This window comes from Oryzias melastigma, linkage group LG6, assembly GCF_002922805.2.
Source record: "Oryzias melastigma strain HK-1 linkage group LG6, ASM292280v2, whole genome shotgun sequence".
In the NCBI taxonomy this organism is placed as follows: Eukaryota; Metazoa; Chordata; class Actinopteri; order Beloniformes; family Adrianichthyidae; genus Oryzias; species Oryzias melastigma.
The window spans coordinates 6183483-6207111 of record NC_050517.1 but is presented as its reverse complement, the minus strand read 5'-3'; the positions used below and the strand labels follow the sequence as shown (position 1 = coordinate 6207111).

Here is a 23629-nt window from a genome sequence, read left to right as displayed (position 1 = left end):
AACTAGATTCCGCCTCCAGCGGCCCCCGGCTGATTTGAGTTTGAGACCCCTGCTCTACAGTAACAGTCACTGAAGATGAGTTTAGTCAGAGAAGATCCAATAAAAACTGAACCAAATGCAGAAACGTTAAACCACAGTGGTCTGAGGGATGGCACCTATGAAGGTGAGTCCAGTGTGGCTTTAAAACCTTTTACATGCTCATTAAAAATGAAAAAAAAAAATGATCTCCAGATTTCCAACACGGCTAAAATAATAATAGAACCCATGGCCTTTAAATTCTGTTAAGTTTTTTTATTTCTTGTTATTTGATCAGTACATGGACAAATACAGCTAATGTTGTATTTATATTGTATATATAATATATTTAAACTTTACAGTACACATCTGAATGACAATGAAGTGGGTCAGAGTCTTAGTGTTTGTAATAGAAACAGGCTAATGGGAAAGAGTCCCATAATAAAAAAAACACTCCTACCCAAAAAAACCCAACAAAACTTATTGCTTCGTACAAATTAATCAACAGTGGCAGTTAGAGAAGCAGAAGAACACAGGAGTCAAGATCATTATACCAAGAGAAGTTCACACCCTATAGTGGATTAAAAAAAACAGAGGGAACAGAAATACATTTCTCACATCACAGTAGGATTAGTGTTTGGTTTAGGTTACTTGCTCTACAAATAAAAATATCTACAAGAGCAAGGAGGACCAAGGTCCGTACAAACTGATCTGGAGGCAGCTCATGGGAGCTGCACAGCCAAAGATCAGCCTCACTATTGACAGACCTTGAGGAGGAACGAGTCGGGTCTTCATGTAACATGTCAACGGGGCCAAAGATAAGAAGTGCAAACCAGAGTGAGAACGAGGTGTAAGTTGACAGTACTGTACAGCACTTCAGATAGGGACAAGATACATTCAGGAGCCCCCCAGGCAGTGTGGGTAGAAGTTATGTGGGAGGAAACCAAGTGTAGATGGCAGAAAATAGCTTGGTGAAGAGAAGAAACACTGAAAAATGATCACACACAAACTCTGCAACATGCAAGCTGGAGTGTTTCTGCAGTTAATCCTGGGACGGCGTTTGATCTGATCTCGTGATCTCTCTCTTCACAACATAAAGCTTATTCCGTAATTCAGACAAAAACAAAAAAAAACAAAAGTCAGTCTCATGCTTCAATAAATTCACATTCTTTTCCTTAAACATCCATTCAACGACGTGTGTGCTCAGCATCTCTCTCTGCTTTGCCGTTGACCTTTCTTTTTCAATACAGATGTGCATCTGCTCCTCTCTGGCGCCCTCTGGTGCTCAGAAGCATAACTGCAATAAAACTATCATCTAAAAAGGGACTTTAGCTGTTAGCCCTTTGAGGTGTGGCAGGGTTTGCCTGTGAGAGCCGGGGCACCATGTGATTTTTAGGGAAGGGGTTTTTTTTTTAAGGTAGACGGGAGTTGCCCTACATTCTGAGCTTGGAACCCAAATGGTCCCAAAAAAGCCCCGCCCCTTACAGGCAACCTCAAGTACACAAAATCCTCAGTGGTTAGAAGTCAAGCTACTTCCTACGGGGGAACATTTTTCCTTTGAAAAAAAACAAGAGAAAGTGAAAGGATGAAAACCAAGGGGGCGCCATTTTTGACCCAGAAGGCGGTCCAGTTCTGCAGAGAACAACAGCGCAGTTTTTCTAGCCTAAAACACTGTACTTATGCACTAAAAGCACTATATGCTAGTGAGATCACATTAACACATGAAACACTCACTAACTACATCACAACAAATGCTTTTGTGCGAATCCTGCAGCAAACCTGAGTCCATGCGGTTCTCCTGTCAGTGTCAGCTGTTTGTGCCTGACTGGGGTTGTCTGGATGGGGGGGGGGGGTGACTTTGGTTCATCCATGCAAATGGGCTGGGCAATTCAAGACAAGGAATTTGGTGCAAAGCCAATTGAATTAATTGAATTAACCGGGTCCAGTTTGGCTCATGTTGTGGTCAAAGGATGAGTGTCAAGTCCGAGACCACAAAGAGTCAACCTCAGAACCGTGAGCTCGGTTCTGCTTAATGTGTGACACACTAGTGAGGAGGGCACTGTTACTGGAAACTATACATTAGATCTTTCACTAAGACTACCGTCACCATCACATGTATATGTTTTCTATTCTATGTTTGTAGATGCACCAGTGCGTCACTAAGATCATGCAATATCAAAGGTTGTGGTACTTTAGACGATGGAGGAAGAACTAGAGTTTTCCTATCAGAAATGTGAGCCACATCGTCTTAGAGTCACGCCGGAGAGAAGCGGTGGTTCGTGGCTACACTCATTGACCTGTAGTGTCATCAAAACCATGAGCACAACTAGTTTCCTAAACATTTCAACAAGTAGGGATGAAATCTTACAACTTTGCTTCTCAACAGCTGACAACAGCTTCTCAAAGCTTTTGGAGGGTCAGAGTTTGGTGGGTTCACCAGTCACCTTCAAAGTGTGCAAAGTCTACAGCACAGAGGAACAATAAAGTTCTGCTTTTGGTTCTTAGGATGGGTATTTTTCTCCTCAAATCCAGAATTATTTATCTCTAGAGTGAAATCAAGATGGATGAAACTCTTAGGTTGTGTCCGAATTCCCTCTCTAACCCCAAACTACTAAAAAACTATCTAGTGTAGGACTATCTAGTGTCCTGGATTTTAAAAGCAATTCGGACACGATGCTCACTATTTTTCTTTCCTTTTTCCAAATGCTGGATTTCACTAAGTCAAAATCGAATCAAAACGAACATTTCACATTTATTTAAGACTCCACTGTGTTCTGTTGGTGAAAATGTGGATGGTTTATTAAAATATACATTTAAACACGTTTTTTTTTTCAAAATGTTTTCGACCGCAATGCATTGTGGTCTATATTCGCTAATCAATCTAGTGAGCATCGATGTATGCTAGTTAGACGTAAGACTTCCGGGAAATTTCTAGTGCACTTGATTTTGGAATTATTAGATTTGGACAGCCCTAGAAAATGCCGAACCCTCTATATAGTGATCGGGGGGAATTCAGACACAGCTTTAGTGAGGACTTTCCCTCCAAATGTTGTTATGAAACGAGGATCCATCAGAAAGTTTTGTAACAGATCATTTCCTAGACCTTTACCATAATTCTAAGTGCAGCTTCATATATAAATATGTGTTGTGCTCTAGCTAAGCTCTACAGAAATCTAACACTGTTCCTAAAGGCTACAGCTGCACTGTGCTACGACACGACTGCGTTCTGCTGTCCGGCAGACTCTGGACACGCCTCCTCGCCATTCTCGCTGCACCTTCGACCATCCTGGCGCCACAGAGAGAGATGTCTGAGTCTGGAAACAACTTCATCACAAACATGCATAATACTTCACCTTTCTAGCACCCCCTCAAAGTTCAGCTTTCACGTTCAACAGATGCCTTTCTCTGGTCAAGACACAGGGTTACATGGTGTTTGTGTTCTTTTTTAGGGGGGGGTGGGGGGTTGGGGGTGCAGGCAAAAAATGAGGAGACACTTAGCAAGCACAACATTACACTTCAAGAACAGAAACAGCTGCTTAAATCTTCAGGGGAGGGTGATTGGGTGGGGGGGTATTAGGTTAGGGTTAGTGGCAATGCCAATGGTATTTTACAGCATGGGGGGGGCAGCAAGAGGCTGGATTATGGCAGACAAATGCAAGAAAGATAGACAGAGTCATCACCGAGCACCTCCATCAGTCTACATCTTCTCTTTTCTTTCATCACTCCTCATCGTCTTGTTTCTCACTTCCTTCACTCCAGCTACCCCCCGCCCCCTCGCCACACTTCCCTCCCTCTGTGGCTGCTCAGCATGACACCTCCATGGTTTGGGTGACTGCACCCACTCCTTCAGCGCTGTCAGAGTTGGTGCAGGCCCGAGAGCGAGTCCCATCCGTGGAGCCGGCGCTGGTCAGGGAGGCCGTTCTGGAGCGGGCCAGGCGGGTCATACTGGCTGAGGGCACTGGGGGAAGAGAGGGGGGGTGGTGTTAGTTCTGTCTAGAAACGAAAGGTGTCATGGGTTGATGCTGGGGGGATGTAGGGATTCCATGCTAAATGTGGAGAACTGAAGTGTTTCTCTGCTGTAGCTGGTGACAGAAGGCAGCTGGCTGGCTCATGGATGGTTGAGGTGATCAGAGCTGCTAATGTGTCCATCAGAGACACATCGTCAGTGGGGTGAGAATTATAGAGTCAGCCTGTCTCATCTAAGGCTCCGCTTATCCTGGACATAACCATCAAACACGTCCTGTAAAATTCAATCATGTTTTATGATAAAAGTTTTTAAGTAAACTACAGTATCAAAGTTTTAAATTACTTTAAAGTTTTAGTAACTGGACACACCAAACCATTATTAAATATAACATTATTAGAACATTCTACCACACTGTATGGTCACATGACTTTACTAAATTCAAAGTGTTTCCACACAATGGACTAGAATGATGGTTGATCAGTTTATTTTAGTAAAATAAACCTACCATGTCTCTAAACAAATGGTATTTTCTAAGATTGACTATCAATTTATCTAATTTTGAAGCAATTTTTAAATAGTATAAATTGATTCGACTGGATTTGACAGATCATTCTGATTGGATTTTAGGGGGAAAAAAAATGTCGTTACTCCCCTGCAATATATTGTTTATCTGCAAAATAGCAGCTTTTCTATGAAGCAACACAGAAGGGTTCAGTATGGTGTGATCATTGACTGCTTAAGAGAGGTGGACTGGCGTTCCAAACAGGAAGTACCTGTTGGTTCCAAGAAGCCAAAATCCCATCGATCTCTACAGAGAAATGAACAGCTGTTACTCAGTCATTCCACATTTCAGAATTACCGTTCTAGCTCTGATATCTTCTTTTTTAAAACATGTTCTTAATAATCCAATGTTTTCTTCTAAGAAAATTTCTCTGTAGAAGTCTATGGGATATTTGCTTCTTGGAACCAGCAGGTACTTCCTGGTTGGAACGCCAAGGAGGAGAAGTCACTCCAGTTCTCATCCACTGTCAGTGGTCAAAGCACAGCATTTTAACCCTTTAACTACCCGTCAAGACAAAATCAATTCAAAAAATGTGTTTTTTCTGCTACTTATTGCAAAGATCTGCAACCTTTAAGAGCTTTTGATAACCTCTTTTGATGAAGGTTTTTTGTTTTGTTTTGTTTTCAAATATTAGGGTTGCCCCTACCTCAACCCCCACACAAGCATCCATCCAGAGGTAACTGAATGTGAGACTTTGAATATTTCCAATCTTCCAGTTGAGCCTCTAACAACAGATGAAGCTTCAGTGGTTTTAGACTTCAGCTCTTTTAACTTTATCGTGGTTTTTTGATCTGCCATGTTCTTTGTTTGGGGTTCTAACTTCACCTTCAGGTCTTTTTGATGCAATCTGATGCTTCTCTTATTGAAATGAATGGAGCTAAAAATTTATAAGAGCTGGAAAAAATCTCCCATATGTCATATGCCATATGTCAATCAGAAGTAGGAAAAACTATCAAGCTAAATCTCACAAAAATGTAACTGTAAATACATCTCCCGAACCCTTTTTTGATGTACTGAATAACCCTGTGTGTCAAAGTCTCAAGTCTGTTGAACGTAGACCTTATAGTTTTGCTCAAAGCAAGCAGAAGGCCATGCAGAGAGCAACCTTGGTGATGGGATGAGGGAATGGGGAGGGTGGTGAGAGCATCTTATTTTTCCACTGCAGGAAAAATTGTGTTTGGTAAAACGATAATGGGGTTTAATGTCCTCGGGAGAGACAAAACACCAGAAATGAGAGCAAAATTAAAGATAGATCATCACAGCCCAACATTACTGTTGTCCATAACCAAAGAAAAGAACCAAACGAAACCAAAAAGACATTTCAAAATGCCATCGGGCGGGGCAAGTCAGAGGTCAGAGGTGAACGGGGAGGAGGAAATACCTGGCCCTCCACTCAACCTCCGATCCTTCACATAAGCGACTGAGAGAACAGGGTAAGAAGGACAGAGGGCAAAATTAACACAACTCATGTCCTTCCACATCCAACACATCAGTCCTACAGCAATGAAACTGCTAAAATGACTGGTTAACAACAAACTCATTTATGTACATTTATCCACTGACAGTCAAAGGTCAGAACTTACTGTAGCCCATCCCCTGCAGGAAATACTTGAAGGCTTCCGTCAGCTTCCCAGGCTGGAAAACAGTATGTCAGAGTTTTCATTCCTGCTTTTGGAGCTTGATCCGTTCAGGGTCTGTATGGAGCTTTGTCACTGCTGCGACATGTTACCTGTGTGAGCTGTGGGAGTCCACCAGAGTCCGCCATCTGCCACGAGACCAGGTCAACCGTCAAACAAAACCTCACAACACTCTTTGTTACGCAGATAACAGCAGCAACGTGACTGAGAGAAGCTAACGTCTTCATTTCATTTCATTTCATTTCATTTATTCATTTATAAAGCACCTTTCACCACCAGCCAAGGAGGCCCAAAGTGCTGTACACAAGAAAATACAATATATAACAATCCTAAAAACAATTTAAAAATAAATAAATAAATACATACATAAAATCTTAAAAAGAAATTAAAATTTACATGATAAAAAGCAGCTAGGCAGATACTACAGCGCGATAGTGGAGGAACAGTTTAGATTTAAAACTCTCCAAAAGTGTGACCTCTCTAATATTCAGTGGCAACTGGTTCCACAGCTTAGGAGCCAGCACAGAAAAGGCACGATCTCCTCGGAACTTACATTTGGTTCTCGGAACCAGTAACAAACACTGGTCCGCAGAACGCAAAGACTTAGAGGGGGAATATTTTAAAATCAGATCAGAGAGGTAAGACGGTGCCGTACCTGCCTGTGATTTAAAAGCAAAGATAAGAATTTTCATAAAAATCAGATATTGCACGGGCAGCCAGTTCAAAGAGACCAGAACAGGGGTTATGTGATCAGACTTCTTAACACCACATATAAATCTGGCCGCTGCATTTTGCACCAGCTGTAATCTGGCAAGTGAGGCATTGGGTAACCCGGCGTATAAGGAGCTGCAGTAATTCAGCCTGGACAACACAAAAGCGTGGGTCACTATTTCTAGGTTTGGTTTGGATATGAAGGACTTGATCCTGGATAAACGTTTTAACTGGAAGAAGCAGGACCTGGTTACTGCATTTATTTGTTGGTCCAGTTTCAGGGCAGCATCAAGTTTCACTCCCAAGTTAGTGACCACAGACTTTTCAAAGGGAGCGAGAGAGAGGAGGTCCAGACCATGATCCTGGCGCCCACCAGGGGAAAACACGACAACCTCTGTTTTGGTCTCATTGAGTCCAAGAAAATTAGCCGACATCCACAGCTTCACTTCATTGAGGCATTCAGTTAGCGCCGTAACTGAGCGGTCGGGACCTTTGTGTATGGGGACATAAATTTGGCAGTCGTCAGCATATAGGTGGAAATCCACCTTCTGCTTCCGAAGCAGCTTCCCCAGTGGGAGCATGTAAACTGAGAAAAGCAGTGGGCCCAGAACGGAACCCTGGGGGACTCCCCACCTCAGGGGATGACACTTGGAGGAGTGAGGACCCATGCTAACACAGAATGACCTGTCTGTGAGATAGGATCTCATCCACTGAAGAGCTTCCCCAGAGATCCCCACCCAGTGTTCCAGCCGATCAATCAGGATCTCATGATCCACTGTATCGAACGCTGCTGACAAATCCAATAATAAAAGAACCACAGAATTACCTGCATCGGTTACTGATAAAATGTCATTAAAAATTTTTAAAAGAGCAGTTTCTGTGCTGTGTTTAGGTCTGAAACCTGACTGGAAAGGTTCAAGGATGTCATGACCATTTAAAAATGTAACCAGCTGTTTATACACAATGTTTTCAAGGACTTTTGCACAGAAGGGAAGGTTAGAAATGGGCCTAAAGTTTGAAAACACTGTAGCATCCAGCCCTTGTTTTTTCAACAGCGGCCGTACAACCGCTCGTTTAAAATCAAGTGGAACCTGACTGGACGCAAGACTTGAATTTATAATGGTTAAAACAACTGGAGCAATCACTGCAGAGACTTTCTTAAAAAACCAAGCCGGCAGAACATCAAAAGAAGAACCAGCTGGTTTAAGACTTGATATCTCCCTTTCTAACTCAGCCAGAGACACCAAAGAAAATGAATGAAGGCTAGCTGTTGGTGTTGGTGGAGTAGGTGGAGAGTAAGTGGAGCTGTGTGAAAGGGAAGACCTGATACAAGTAACTTTGTCAATGAAAAATCCACAAAAACTTTCACAAATTTCCACAGAACTTTGCACAAGATTGCCACCAGTATCAGCATCCAAAAGAGAGCCCAATGTCTTAAAAAGGGTGCGTTGATCACCAGAAGCAGTAGAAATAATCTCAGAATAAAATTGTCTTCTTGCTCTTTTGACAGCTTCATTATACATAAAGAGTTTATCTCTAAGAAGGTCATGGGAAATATGAAGTCTGTCCTTTCTGAACTTTCTTTCAGCTTTTCTGCAGTCTCGTCTCAAAGTGCGTATTTCCAGAGATCTTCAACTCAATCCCAAAGAATTTACCAGAGTCTTTCTGTCAAGTGTCTGCATCCATTTGTAGTTATTTGTGTTTGATGAAAACGATGTATTCTGCTTTTGATTAACGAGTATTTCTGTTGTACTCTCCATGTCTGAACCCTAAAGTACTCAATTTACTGAGCGTGAGGCAGTGTACTAGATAGGTTTATGTACTATCTATAATTTACCAACTAAAAACATTTAGTCTGAAGAAATATACAGTTAGGATACTTCCTGAACTACACATGCATAAAATACTTGATTTACTAAAGGTATTCTGGATAAAATAAACCTCTGCTTTCTGTTTGTTTTTCCTACATTGTTTTCTTCGTGTGGTTATTCTTTGGTCATTTGTTAATCATTGTTGGACTGTTGTTTTTTAATTAGTTTGCTGATGAGTTTGAAAGTTTACCTTCAGGAAGGTGGTGTTGGTCGGGTCCAGTTTGGAGTTACACTCAACCTATCAGGCAAGCAGAGAAGCATCACTGTAGAAACCAGAATCTTCATGGACTGAACTTTTTCTCATTCTCGTCATCAAACATTGGAAATCGGCTTCTTTAGTATTCTGGTAAAGGATTAAAGAAAGGCTTCTCTTCTGCCAAACTTTAGAAACAAAAACAAGAAAGCGGAAAATACATTTCTGAGCCCAAAACTTTGTTTTAATCCAGCTCCAAACCAAGATGTCGGCTGTAAAACAAACAAAAAAAAGCAAAACTCCTCCCAAGAAAAACCAAATTGATGATTCATATGGATCAACATTTGGGAATTAAAAAAAACGGATGAGGATTCCAGAAATCCATTTTTCCAGATTTGGGTTTCAGATTTCTGGGTACCATCATGTATGCGGCCAAAAAAAAGATGGCGGCCAAAAAAATGACAAACTAACTGTATTGTGTTCAAAAATATATACTTAGAAATGTTTGGTGTAAATGAAAACATAAAGACACATCAAAGGTATAATTAAACATTATGATAATAAATAAAAACCATCTTCATCCTAACAGGAGAAACACTGAAAACGAGTTTGAGTCTTTCAGTCTCCTCACTGTTTGTTATTGTTGTTTCTGAACCAAAGCAGAAGTCAAATGTCTGCAGATCAAGATGATGTATTCCTGAGAATGTCAGTAAGAATATACTTTTACTAACATTTGAGGAGTTCAAACCTAAAATCCAAAATAAGAAATCTGGAGTTGTGTGTTTGATGGAAAGTCTCTGAAACTCCTTAACCTAAACTCAAGCTCCTCTCTAGAGGACAGCTGGTCAAATCCTCCCTCATCAGATTTTTACTAATTAGTCTGTAAAAAAAAACTTCTGGGCTGAAGCTTCTTGGGTTTGACCCAGTTCTGATGTGAGAGTTCTGCAAATGCAAACAGATAAATGCACGCAGAGATGGTCAGTAAACACAGGACAGGTCTGACCCAGATACTGCAGAGTGCTGCAGAGATGAGTCACTGCACAGACTGCAGGAGACACACAAACTCACACGTGTGCTGATGCTCACACAACGCATGACTGCTTCAATGTGCACAAAGATCGCACACATGACGGACGCTGGCGCAGTTCATCGTTATTTCTTCCTCACAGATCAGCAAACACACGTGTACTGACCAAACAAGAAAAACAAACGACTGAAGACGCAGGTGAGGTTTGTTTTCCGGGATCACATACAGATCCAGCAGATCACTAAGATCCAACTTGATCCATTGTGCAGGAATCAGTGCAGGAAATGCATCTGTGAAAGCTGCATTCACGGCATGACTGCAGCACCAGCATCAACATGACCTCCATCTGTCAGCGGGAATCAAACCCACATCTGTGCTTCCTCACAGCCCCCACCCCCACTGCAGGCGACCCCCACCACACCTGTCTCTGTGAAATGAAGGTCGGAGCAGATGAACCCGCGAAAAAACACACACAACACACCACAATACCACACAGCAACATAAAACACACAGCACCCCGCAAAGCAACACAAAGCACACACCAGAACACAATAACACACAACACAAAAGACACATGCCACAACACAATCCCACAAAACTACACAAAACACACACAACACAATTCCACACACGTAAAAACACAAAAGACACACACCACAACATAATCCTACACAACTACACAAAAAACACACACCACAGCACAATCCAACACGACTACACAAAAGATACACACCACAACACAATATCACACACATATCAACAAAAAAGACACACACCACAACAAAATACCACACAGTTACACAAAGGACACACACCACAATATCACCCACGTATCAACATAAAAGACACACCACAACACAATATCACACACACACATATCAACAAAAAAGATGCACACCACAACACAATGCCACACAACTACACAAAGGACACATAACACAATACCACACAACTACACTAAATACACAGAACCAGACAGCACACCCAACTATATCAAAAAACACTCCACTGTACACAAGGCACACACACAAAACCAGTCAGAACACGCGCAACAACATAAAACACACACAACACAATACCACACAAGTAAAAAAAGCAAAAGAAATACAAAACCTCACACTTCCACACAACCACACACAAGACACACAATCACACATGCAACGCAACAATAAAAAAACACAAAACTACACAAAGCACACACACAAAACCAGACAGAGCACGCACAACAACACAAAACCATGACCAAACATAAACAAAAGCAGCTGTGGTGCAGAGGTAGGGCGGTCGACTCCTGATCAGAAGTGAGTGGGTTCGATTCCCGCCTTGCCTGCCCATGTGTCGAAGTGTCCTTGGGCAAGACACTGAACCCCGAGTTGCCTCTGGTGGGAGGTTGGTGCCAGTGTTTGGCAGCGGAGCCACCACCAGTGTGTGAATGTGTGTGTGAATGGGTGAATGGGTCTGTGACTGTGAAGCGCTTTGGGCCCTTGAAGGAGGGTAGAAAGCACTATACAAGTGTACGCCGTTAACCATTTTATAAAACAGACAAGGACACAAAAACACAAAACACACACAAACACACACCACACAAAACCACATACAAAACAAAACACAACCAGAAAGACCACACACAATGACACAAACCTATAAAGAACACACAAACACCCAAAACACAAGCAATCACCCAAAAACACACACAAACAAAACCACAAAACACACAACCACACAAAACACATATTAATAAAGCACTAATCTCAGTTCTGGTCCTGTTAGACCTCAGTTCAGACTTTGACACTATCGACCACAAATATAAACGAGCACTCACAAACACGCTTCAACACTTTTTTGTATTAAAATGTTGTAAAATGACAAGTCGTGTGTGGGACTCACCACCCCCTCCTCAGCCGGGGCGTTGTCCCCCACCACCAGCATGACGGGGCACCTGCAGAGACATCAGCAGGTTACTCCGACCGTCAGGCTGTCCCCACCAATCAAAGACAACAGCTGCTTCATCTGCATTCATGATTGTTACACATCCTCTGCTGGTACACAACAGCACTGGTTTGGGTCCACACAGATCAGGTTGAAAAACTCAGTCATGTATCATGATTTTACATTTGTTCAGAACACTTCTCTTGTGAGAGCTCACTTCAGGGTTTTGGAGTTGAGAGCGGATCCGCTGCGGTTCATCTCCAGGTCCCTGCGGCTGAAAGAGGCACAAACCCCCAAAAAAGGTCAAAGCCTTAAGAAACTGAATTATTGGTCATAAATAGTTCAATAATAGCATCTGTGAAAGATAAAAAGGAAACTGAGCATCTTTTAATCTGTGTATGTAAAACATTTGTGTAATTATGAGGTGAGTGGTTGATCATCAGAGAATGTATGTATTTACTTGCAGTTTTGCACCATTGTTTACTACAAAGACATTTTTTTAACACCAAAAATAAATTTATAAGAAGAAAAACAACATTTGTGATTTTATATCATGTGAATTCTAAAGACAGACACATAAATGTCTCTTTGGAACTAAAGCTCGACTCTCGTTGATAGTGTAATGAAAATGTCTCCTGCTGAGCTGGTGGAAAGGCCTCAGGTGAGAGCAGGAGTCTCACCTGCCATACATGTTCCAGAAGAGCTGCAGGTTGAAGTGGTTGACGTTGTTGTTGATCTGTTGCCGGTAGCTCTGCACCAGCTCTGTGTTGCTCACCAGTTCTTCCTGCAAACAAAGAAGCTCAGTGACCCGGACTGAGGATCTGCTGCCGTGTTTGCGGCACCAGAGAGGCTCTCAGCTAACCTGGCTGAAGAGGTGAGGCAGCACGATGTCTGGGATGGTGCTGGTCAGGCCGGAGAGCTGAGGAAACGAGAGGGGAGCCTGTCAGTGTGACCACACAAAGAGGTGATTCCTGTGAGCTGACGATTGAAGAGCGCCACCTTGCTGGCTGCCCAGTCGATCCAGCCTTTGCCATTGGGGTCGATGTTGAGCAGAACCAAACCCTCCACCAGGTCAGGGAAGATCAGCTGGATGGAGATGGCACAGATTGAAGTTTCTTCTTCATACTTTGTGACATTAGAGCAGGGGTCCCCAAACTACGGCTCGCGGGCCGCATCAGGCCCCCGACACACTATGAGAAACGCCGACTGAGAACTACATAGAACGTGACTTTTCATTCCAATTTCGATTTTTTCGATTCTTCTATTAAATTCAATTTTAAGTTTACACATTTATACACATTTGTTATAAATACATACAAAATCTACCATGTATATTGAATATATTCATATTAATCTGATCCAGTTCACATACTGTAAATGTATCAGTGAAATAATGAGATTGTTAATATCATCCAGTGTTACATGGATTCTCTAAAGGAGAAGTTCTAACTAAAATGTTCAGATCATTAACATTGTAAACATTGTTCTGCTTCTCCTGGAGGACGTTTCAGTTTGGACACTAGGTGATGATCACGCCATTATTCAAGAAGAAGGCGACAGTATGAGGGAAAAAAACGATGTTTTAGACCACAAATAGTTACTTTAAAAAATATTTTCTTAAGAGTCAATGTATTTTTTTGGTCGACCGAACGTTAGCATTAGCCGTCCTATAGTAAATTCAATTGAACGTTAGGATCAAACTAGCTGACTTTAGCTTTATGTTTTAAATCGATTTATATCTTTTGTGAGTCGATTATTGATCTATTAAGCTTAAATTGATTCAAATTAATTTTTCGATTTTTCTCAACCCAGCCCTTATTTTTATGCTTGCTTTTTCGACGGTTTTGGCATTTCCTAAGGATTTCTAAGCTATTTTGGGGCTTAGCTAATATTTCAGCTACATGCTATCTATTTTTGCTAATTTAGGCTTTTTTCCGTTTTTAGGCTAATTTGGAGCTGGGCTAATATTTAGCAACATGCTAGCTGTTTTTGCTAAATTAGAAATTTTACCAGTTTTTGGATAATTTGCCATTTCGCTAATAGTTTAGCTAGCTATCAGCTTCAGCGTTTTCAGCTATTAGCTCTAGCATCTTCAGCAGCCTCATTCAGCTAACAGCATCTCTAGCATTATCACAGGTAATGCTATTTATCTAGTTCTAAAATATTTTAGTCTTATTTCTTTCTATAAAGATAGCAAAAAGGAAATATTTAAAATTTAGCTATGTGTGGCTTGCTGGAAAACTGTAAATGTTTACGTTTAGGCTGCGATTGTTACACTTTTTCTGTTACCCTACAGACCGACCCGGTCCCACATCAGAGAAGAAAACAGTTATGTGGCCCTCACGAGAAACAGTTTGGGGACCCCTGCATTAGAGTTTTTCAGAACAACGAAGATCAGACTTACAGCAAACTTAGCCAGAACAAAAGCTCCAGCTCCAACCCCGATGCCAACGATGCTCTTGAACCTAAAACACACACTCAGGTCAGCTCTCCCCCAACATGCAAAGAATGTTCTAGATAAGTCTGACTGACCCAAAGTGCTCCACTACTGTAGGCAGCATGCCAGCCAGCTGGTCCATGGTCGGGTACTGGTACCTGGGGGAGTTTATGCAAACTCTTAGATTACAAAACCACCTGCACGCATCAGTGGAGGAGCCTTCTTTAAAGCCGTGCGTATTTACCCCTGAGGGAACTGCGGAGCCCCGACCTGCTGACCGGGGGCGTCCACGTGACAAACCACGAAGTGCTTGGTGATCTCCTGCATGTCCTCGTTGTGGAAGAAAGGGTTGAAGCACAGCTTGTCTGCAGAGAAGAAAGAGAGGGAACGTGAGTGATGGGAAACAGAGGAATCCAACCACATTAATTATACACTTCACTTCACTCTGTGCAGCTGGTCCTGAACCAACGTGGAGAGAGCAAAACCCCTGACATGCATCAGTCCTTCAGCTTTGTTTAGAAGTGCTCAAGACTCAATTGAGCGTCAGTAAATTTCATAAAGGAGTAAAACAATTCTGAAGCATTTAGTGTAAGAACAAAAGGAAAGTTCCTCCTAAACGTTTGAACTCCTGCAGATCATGGTGCTTTCAGGGGCGTGGAACTTCAGACCAGAATCCACTGAAGAAAAAGTGACCCCCCCTCTTGGTAGGAACTGTTTTTTAAAATAAGTGACTGTAACTGGGGATCTGTTTGCTGCCCCCTCAGGCTGTCAGGAGCACTAAGGCAGAGTTGATGTCAAAAGTGCATCTTCTCCTTGAGTCAGGAGAGCATCACATGACCTTAAGGAAAGCTGCAGGTCCTGAGCAGCAGTTCTGGGAGGGGGAGATGTGGTCTTTGTGATGAGCCAGCTGAATCATGCCCCCCCCCGCTATCTGACCTCATTACCTACTTCCTGTCGTGCTTGTTTTCTACTTACTCTCCCTCTCCTCTTCATGCTCTCTCCACCATGGTTTTAGGGTGGAGATACTCCTGTCTTCAATAAGCCTGAGGTTTATCACCCCCCACCCCCACCCCCTAGCGACACATCTTTGTTTTTTCAAAGTATGGAGTCAAACTACCAACCCTTCAGTTGGGAAAAAGATGTTCTATCTCTGAGCCACAGCTGCCTGAGAAACAGGGGGGCAGATACCCCCCCCCCCCCATCAGAGCAGCTCTGCAGTGCTGGCTCCGCCCCTCCACAGGATGTTTTTCTGACCTACATTTTAGAGATGCATTTCATGTTATTTTTGTTTTCATCTCTCACCGCCCCCCCAAAAAACTAAACAAATAAATGAATAGGCTGGTTTTTAACCGTTCTCTCGTTTCAAAGGGATTAAGTTCTGCTTTTCCAGTCCAAAGTGACATAATCCCGTTTGTCAGCGACTGATGAGCAGCGCTGTGTTTAATCCCAGAGATTCCATTTAAACCCATCCAGCGTTTAGCCCGTGAACTTTAGCGGCTGCAGAGTAAACGTTGGATTGGAAAAGTTTTGGAAACTAACACAGCAGATCACAGTTTATTATAAGCAGGCTGATAAGTTAAGGAAGAACTTTTGAGCCATTCAGCTGCAGTTTTATGGACATGTAAACAGTCGAAGGTCACACAGAGGTCATACAGAGGTCACACAAAGGTCTCAGTGATGGTAGAGATCCTGAATCATTTTCTTTCCGTGTTTACAGAGTTTTGTTTACAGAGTCCTAATCCAATCATTATCTGTTTTCAAAGCATTCCCAGTAGTCTCTTAATTATGATCATGTTGTTTGTAGCCAAAGTCTAAAAACATGGGTCGTTTTTTAGGACATAGTTTCCACAGAGCGATGGGAATTAATCAGAAATTCACCTCTGTTGGGGCGGACTCAACCTGACCCTCTGTTTACATGTTTGGGTCTTTAAATCAGGTTCCCATTTTGTGTTATTTCAACTACTGACCACGGGCGGATTTACCATTAGGCAAAGGTATAGGCGATCGCCTTGTCCCCCAAACAATATTGGGGCTTTGAGGTGAATATAAAATAAAGTGTCTGAAATTAATTTGATGCCCAATTTTATATAAGTCTGCCATAAAACAAACACCCTAAATCACTGAAATCATGTGACTTGCATGTAAAGTGTTTTGTTCTACCCCGTCACTTTGCAGCAATAGTACATTCCAGTCAACAGCTAGAGCAGGGTCACCAACATTTCTGAAACTGACAGCTACTTCATGGGTTCTGAGTCATATGAAGGCCTACCAGTTTGAAATAACAAATTTGCTTAGTTATAGTTAGTTATAAATTATTAATAATAATAATGATACTCCTCAATGTAAAGACAATGATAATTATCAACAATGACAACAAGCTAGGAAACAGATATAAATATTTAGCACTTAATTAATCTCAGTAATTGTTACATTTTCAGATGATCACTTACATTTCATGGGAAAAATTTTCTATTTTCACTATGTTTATCAATAATGTAATGTTATAGAAAAGTCAATTTACACATTTTTAAACAAATTTTGTCACATTTTGAACTAATGATCAAATTTTCAGCATTTTTAACTAAATTAATGATCTTTGAACTGGAGTAGGTCAGAGGTCACATTTTTTAATCCATGTAAATGCAAGTGTAGTTAAAAAAGTAGCAACAGAATAAAATTTAATTCCAGACGCAGCTCAAAAGTGAGTTGTGTTGTATTGAGAAGAGACCTGCGGGCAACTTGTGTGGTCCTTGGGGGCAACTTATTCCCTGTGGGCACCAGGTTGGTTACCCCTGATTTAGAGACTTGCTAGTCAGGACAGAGGCAGTGTTGCCAGATTGGGCGGTTTCCAGCCCTTTTGGGCTCCTTTTTTCTGCCTTTTGCAGGCAAACCTTGCTTTAGGAGGGTGGATATAATTGGGGTGGGTTTTGGGATCATTTGGCAACTTGTAGTTCCTTTTTGAAACATTTTAACCAGGAAGGAATTTTCATAAATGCAATTTATATGTTTGATTTTAGGCATTTCAATAATTTTTCAGCAGTACTGACCATCGGAGTCATCCACCACAAACCGATCATGTTGACTTGAGGGTAAAGAGCAGTTTACCAGAGACTAGCAGCACTTTCAGCTTGCTGTTGTTACACATGGAGAAGAAGAAGCTTTGGTTTTGTTTTGTGTGTGAGCACGGCAGCAGAGAAACACTCACGGTTCAGGCCCACATCGTGATAGGTGAGGATGGCAGGTTTGTTTCCTTTGGGTGCTCCCCGGATCACCACATGCAGCATCCCATAGGGAGTCTCCACATCATGTTCCTGGAAAACACAAAAACACTCAAATTAATCAGAACATTTGAAGTCAACAAATCTTCTTCATATTTGAATAAGATTTAGTTTGAAATGATTTAGTAATTTTGGTGTAAGAAAACAGAATGTAATCATATCCACAAGAAGGATAGAGAAAAAAGTCAATTTTTTCAACATATTACAACAAAAACATTAAAGTAACAACTGAAACATGAAGAGATTTGATCACATTTTAGGTTTTCATTAGTTAGTATTTAATGAAATTCATCTTTTTTATGAGGCGTGTCACAGAACGATCATATGATCCTGAATTTGGTTCGTTTTTGTCGAGTCCCACTTTGAAAAAGCTCTTATGATGTTGTGTAAACAGCTTTAATGTTCCAGAAACATCCGAGCTACACCGTCCCTGCTGGACGCCCCCCCATCACACAAACACATCATTCTAAGCCAGAACAGCATTCATTGTGTGTTTTTGTGTGAACGGATGCAGGGTTGTGTGTCTGCATGCGTGCATGCGTGTGTGTTGTTGACATCACAGCCCCCTGACTGCTGACCGTGTGCCGCTGACCCACATTCTGCCAGCCGCTGCAGAAAATTCAAAATGGAGATGCAGGAGAGCGCGAGCTGCGCAAACCTGACACAAACACAAACGCACGTGCACGGAGGAGGGGGGCGGGGCTCCTGCTGCAGTAAACCTTCCCTCCTGCCTGTTTCTGTGCCACATGCAGGCACCGTGCAGCAGCCCCCCCCCTCAAAGGGCTGAGGACACAAACACACAGTGGAGGTTTCTGTAATCCACTCTGACAGCGTTTATGAGGTAATCCAGCCAGTTTTCTAATCTGCTTCATCTCACTGTCAGATGAAGCCCCTTTAGTGTTTCCATGGCAACACCTTCAAATGATTCCTAGTTAATAATGTGGCTAAGAACCGTCTTGATGTGGGTCAGTAGGGTAAAGTCAGAGAAGGGCCCGCCCACGGAGTCAAAGTAACATCATCCAACATCAGAAGAAGCCCCACGCCCCCGTCACTCACCCCGTCCCAGCACTCAGGCATGGTGGCAGTTTCTGCACGCTCAGCGGATGGAGCCGAGGAGGATGAGGAGGATGAGGAGGAGCTGCAGGCAGACCTCTCCTGTTCTCAAGGACTAGGTTCTGCTGGTGGAGGATGGAGACGCTGCAGTCTTTGTGCGCTCCGTCAGCAGCCACACTTATATGCTGCTGCCCTGCCCCTCCTCTTCTTCACCATGTTCCTCCTCTTTACTCACTCTGCACACTCACTCACGAGGGGGGGGCATCATTAGCTGGAACTGCATCCCAGCCTCTGACTGGTCGGCTGCTCTGTCACTCAGCTGTGCCTCTTATTACCCCCCCTCCCCATGTTTACATCCACTGCTTTAACAAAGTAGGTCAAACATTTGAATGTGCAGCATCAGAAAAATCTTTTTTAAAGCCCCGCCATGGAACAAAGCCCCCCCTCAGCTCCTCCATGGCTTCCTGTGTGGACATCTTCTCCCTTTGAAGCTGCAGAAACCTCGCTCACTTTTAAAGCCCGGGGGGTCACAGGCAGCAGGGCGGGTAAAGAACCGGGCAGATATGCGGTCCTGATGCAGCTTGTTGCTCCGAGAAACGCTGCAGAGCTTTTTCTCTGTCGGTGTGCAGCTCCAGCCCCCCCCCTCACATGGAAGCATACGTGCACATCCACATGGATGCAATGGTGTCGCATGCAGAAGATTCTGACATTCATCCACCCCCCCATCCACCTTTTCTGCTGACTGAATAAAACACAATCTGAGATGAGGGGGAGCTGAAGGTTAGAGTCAAGGGTGGACTGAGAAAAGAGCTGAATTTGATCCTAACGTAGGTGATGTATGGATGCATTCGATCTTATACTCTAAGCTCCTGCAGGGACACGCCCCCCCTGTGCCTGAACCATGCAGAACCCATGATGCACCTCACAGAAGTTGGATCCTCTCAGGCGTGGAGAGTCTTTATTGTCATGTTTGAGAGCAAATACACAAACAGAGATGATTAGGATCACTGCATGTGGGATTTAACAGAAAGAAACCCCTCACCCCCACCCCGCTGAAACCTGAATGATCAACCAGCAGGTCATCAGAATCCGTGATCCATCATCCACACAGGGACGAAACCCCAGCTTCATTTATGTAAGATCTTTCTCACCGTTTGTTTTACAGTGTTTACCCAGAATGCAGCTGTCTGTTTCCTCATGTTCTGAGACCAGTGACTGTCTGTACATGTAGATTCTCTTGCAGTCACAGTAAATGTTTGTTGCCATCATTCTGTTTAATTTAGACGGTTTCAGATACAACTATTGGCCTCATGTCGCATCTGTCATGGCTTAACCCTGGTGCTATCTTATGGGGTCCAGATTACCCGAGCCTTAGATTGACATGGTATCCATCCATTGACAAATGGAGATGAAGGCGGACAGGATTTCATGTCTGCCACAGACACCAGTGAAATTTAAAAATCATTGAAAGAAAAAATCATCTCGCTGTCTTGTGGGGTCCAGATGACCCCACTCCAACATCCACATACATAGGATAGCACAAGGGTTACAGGGTAACCAAACACATTTTTTTTTTAATTTTTGTTTACTGTTGACCTCTATAAATGAGACTTTAAAAGTGCTGTTGGTCGTCCTTACCAATTTCTTTACAATTGAAAATAAACTTGTTTAATTCCTGAAATTACTGTCTATGTATGCCCCCTACAGGTTAAAACAAGGCATTACAGTTTAATCTTGTGATTGGTCAACTGCTGTAAGTCTCAGAAGTTTTGAGGGGTCTCTGGTCACAAGCAAGATGGTGCTAGAAACAATCTCTAGCCAGAAGCAGAAATTTCACAATTTCAGTCGGTTGTGCTATTGGAAATTTCCTAAACTTTAGGAAAGCCTTTCAAAAATGATACTTTAAACACTTTTCAGAACTATCAGCTTTTAAGCTTTTGAATGTGAATAAACTGTAAATGTCAAACAATTTAAAGTGCAAGATGAGCTTCAAATGGGACAGAGAATGTTAATCGTTTTATTTTTTTCATGTCAATATTAACAACCCAGCCAGCAAGGCCAAGTGGGCCCCATATGGTTTAAAATGTGGGCCCCAATTAGGTTTGTCCACAGTTTCTGAGGTGGCCTCATCTTTGTTTGCCCACATTGCCTGTGGGAACTCAGTGAGTGTGCTAGCGAGCTCCGGCGTATCAAGCTAGAGAGTTCTGTTATATTGACGTAGTGAGCTCCACTGTTGCATACTAGGGAGCTCAGCTGGATCGAGCTAGCAAGCCCCGTTGCATCAAGCTAGCAAGCTCCACTGTAGCATGCTAGCCAGCTCCGTGTATCAGGCTAAAGAGCTCTGCTGTATCGAACTAGCGAGCTCCGTAGTATTAAGCTAGCGAGCTCCTCTGTGGCGAGCTAGTGAATTCCACTGTAGCGAGCTAGCAAACTCCTCAGTAGCATGCTGGCTGGGAAGTGTTCAAATTTGTATAACTACACCCGTTTACCTCTGGAGAAAAAGCCGTAAAAATGCTGTTTTTCTCTTTGAATCAGCTGATCACGTAAGCAGTCACGGTATGTCAAAGGGAAAAAAGATCGAAACCTTAAAACGGGGGTTCCGGTTAAGGTCTTCCTTCCAATGATTTCAGGCGCAAATTATGTTTTTTTGCAGTCAGCTCTAGCAGGAGGAGGGACTTCTGGATTTTAATTTTCAAGCGCCATGTTTTTTCTCTGTGGTCAGATTCTCTGGGAGGAGTCAGCCTGCAGCTGTTTGGTTACCCTTTAAGCTTTAGTTACAGCTGCCCTTAGGGGTGGATATGGGCTGTCTGAAGGCAAAAAATGGTCAAACCTTTATGGAGCACGCAGGCGGTCAACAGGAAATATCAAAAATGTGGACGACTCGGGTTACTCGCACAGGGAAAAAATGAAATGTAGTGAGGCTGCTGAAGGTGTGGATGATAAAAAGTTGTGTGTAAACATAAAAAGTTGCAAACATCTATCTAATAAAGTCCTTTTTACAAACATTGTTTGAAATCAGCTGCTGTGGATGCTGTGAGTGGGACCACCACTGAAGACCACATGCTGCAAAAGGAAGTTTTGGATGGTAAATCCAATCCCAGAGGTGTAAAATGTTGCTTTATTTGGAGGGTTTCTTTGTTTCATTAGTTTGGAGAAGTGAACTAAACACCCCCTAGAAACACAACTTGTGCAGTTTTGGTTGTCTTTGTGTGCCACATGAGTTCATGGAGGACTGCATCAATAAAATGTATTGATGAGCAAAGCTGCATGTCTGTTCTCTTGTCTTTGAGGAGAACTAAGATGTCCGTTTTTACATGTGGCTGTTTCCTGTGTTTATTAAACCCCTCAAATGATTACAAATAAACATTGGATATGAGTCAAATAAATTGCAATAATCCCCTGTGACTGACTTTAACAGCATTATTAGGTTATTGAACCGAACTGTCAGTCAGGTAGTGACGTAAACGGCGACGCCCTTAGGCATGGAATGATTGACAGCTACCAGTCCCGTTAGCTAATTGGGGTGGTTGTTTCGATCTGAGTATCAATAGTATCAATACCAAGGAGAAGTATCGATACTAGCCTAATGAAATTGATAGTCTTGACACTTTTTCGAAGTTTTTAGTGTGAAGTACTTGAATTTACTTACGAAGTTCATGCAAGCACTGTGTCTAGCTGTCGGCAACGTTGCCAGATTGGGTGATAAAAATGCTCAATTTGAGCAAAAACTTGCCTTATTTGAGCAAAAAACTGTCCTATCTGGCAACACTGCCTGACTAAACAGCACAGTTCTGATTGTTATTTGTTGACAAACATTTTTATTTGCCGAAAGTCTCTGTCCTGTGTTTTATTATACACTTACTTAAAAAAAACATTGTGTAATTTCAAAATTAATCTACAATCACAACATTTCAAGGAAAAAGTATCAGTACAAATAAGATTTTGGTGATACCAGCCCTGTAATGACTTGGTATCTGATCAATACCCCATCGCCCACCCCTATTAAAGAGGGATAAAAAAAACCTAACACCGTAATGACATGGAGTTATCCCAGCAGTGTGGAAAGACAAACGAAGAAGAAAAGTGATGAAGGAAACACTGAGGGAAGTTGTTTTTGTTGATGTTCTTTTTTTAGCTGGTTAGCGTAGAACACTGGCGTTGTGCTAAGGTAGTTATCAGTGCCAAAAACCGAGATAGGATAGGATAGTAATCACAATATATGAAACTAACGTTGTTATGGAAGATTAAGCCAATGGATAATTATTCATTATTGTGAAAAATAGAGACATTACTGTCCTCAATGGTTTCAAGCAGCCAGAAGATTCCTTCAGAGAACCAAAGCAGTTTTTGGTTAAAGCATCATCAGTCACATGACCGTTTTAGCAGTAAAGGGAGTTCTGAGGCAAAGCTCTTGAGAAAAGATAATGTTAAGATTGAAGTTTCACTGGGAGTGTCTGTGTTGAGATGATGATCACAAACATCTCATGAGAGACTGCTGACGTGTGAAAGGAAGATTCAGTCTTTGTTTCCACAGTGCTGCTCAAGTAAAAGATTTTTCAGCTTTGAATAGAGTTTTCTAAATTCCTGGTTCCCTTCTCAATAACGGCTGACTGAATGTTGGGATAACGGAGCAGCAAAATGAGTGACAAAGTAAAGCGGACCTCAGATTGATTAAAACTAGAAGTTCAAATGTTGAGGTAAAAAAAAAATCATCTGGACTGTAAGAACATTCGTACATCTGTTCATCCATCCATCTATTTATCCATCTATCCATTCATCCATCCTTCTATCCCTCTACCCATCTCTTCATTGTTCCATCAATTCATCATCGATCGATCGATCCATCCATCCTTCCTTCCATTTATCCATCCATCCATCCATCCTTCCATTTATCCATCATCCATCCATCGATCCATCCATCCATCCTTCCTTCCTTCCATTTCTTCATC

The 23629-nt window shown here is 42.3% G+C and overlaps 1 protein-coding gene across 9 annotated transcripts in view; it reads right to left on the bottom strand.

Annotated features, from left to right (window-relative positions):
• Positions 1 to 276: 276 nt before the first annotated feature.
• The window catches only part of ndrg4 (NDRG family member 4), a 57074-nt gene continuing 33721 nt past the window's right edge, over positions 277 to 23629 (bottom strand). For 6 of the 9 annotated variants that reach the window (XM_024258876.2, XM_024258874.2, XM_024258878.2 and 3 more), the window contains 14 exons: positions 17555 to 17660; positions 14594 to 14714; positions 14445 to 14507; positions 14317 to 14377; positions 12912 to 12998; positions 12775 to 12831; positions 12593 to 12696; positions 12130 to 12186; positions 11871 to 11922; positions 8954 to 9001; positions 6274 to 6309; positions 6128 to 6179; positions 5926 to 5964; positions 277 to 3973 (listed from right to left, as the gene is read on the bottom strand). In XM_024258876.2, coding sequence (XP_024114644.1) covers positions 3819 to 3973; positions 5926 to 5964; positions 6128 to 6179; positions 6274 to 6309; positions 8954 to 9001; positions 11871 to 11922; positions 12130 to 12186; positions 12593 to 12696; positions 12775 to 12831; positions 12912 to 12998; positions 14317 to 14377; positions 14445 to 14507; positions 14594 to 14714; positions 17555 to 17660 — 1038 coding nt within the window. In that variant the 3' untranslated portion in view covers positions 277 to 3818. Of the gene's footprint in view, positions 3974 to 5925; positions 5965 to 6127; positions 6180 to 6273; positions 6310 to 8953; positions 9002 to 11870; positions 11923 to 12129; positions 12187 to 12592; positions 12697 to 12774; positions 12832 to 12911; positions 12999 to 14316; positions 14378 to 14444; positions 14508 to 14593; positions 14715 to 17554; positions 17661 to 18683; positions 18850 to 23629 lie in introns of those variants that run through there. The other 3 variants (XM_024258880.2, XM_024258881.2, XM_024258877.2) reach the window with 3 other exon arrangements.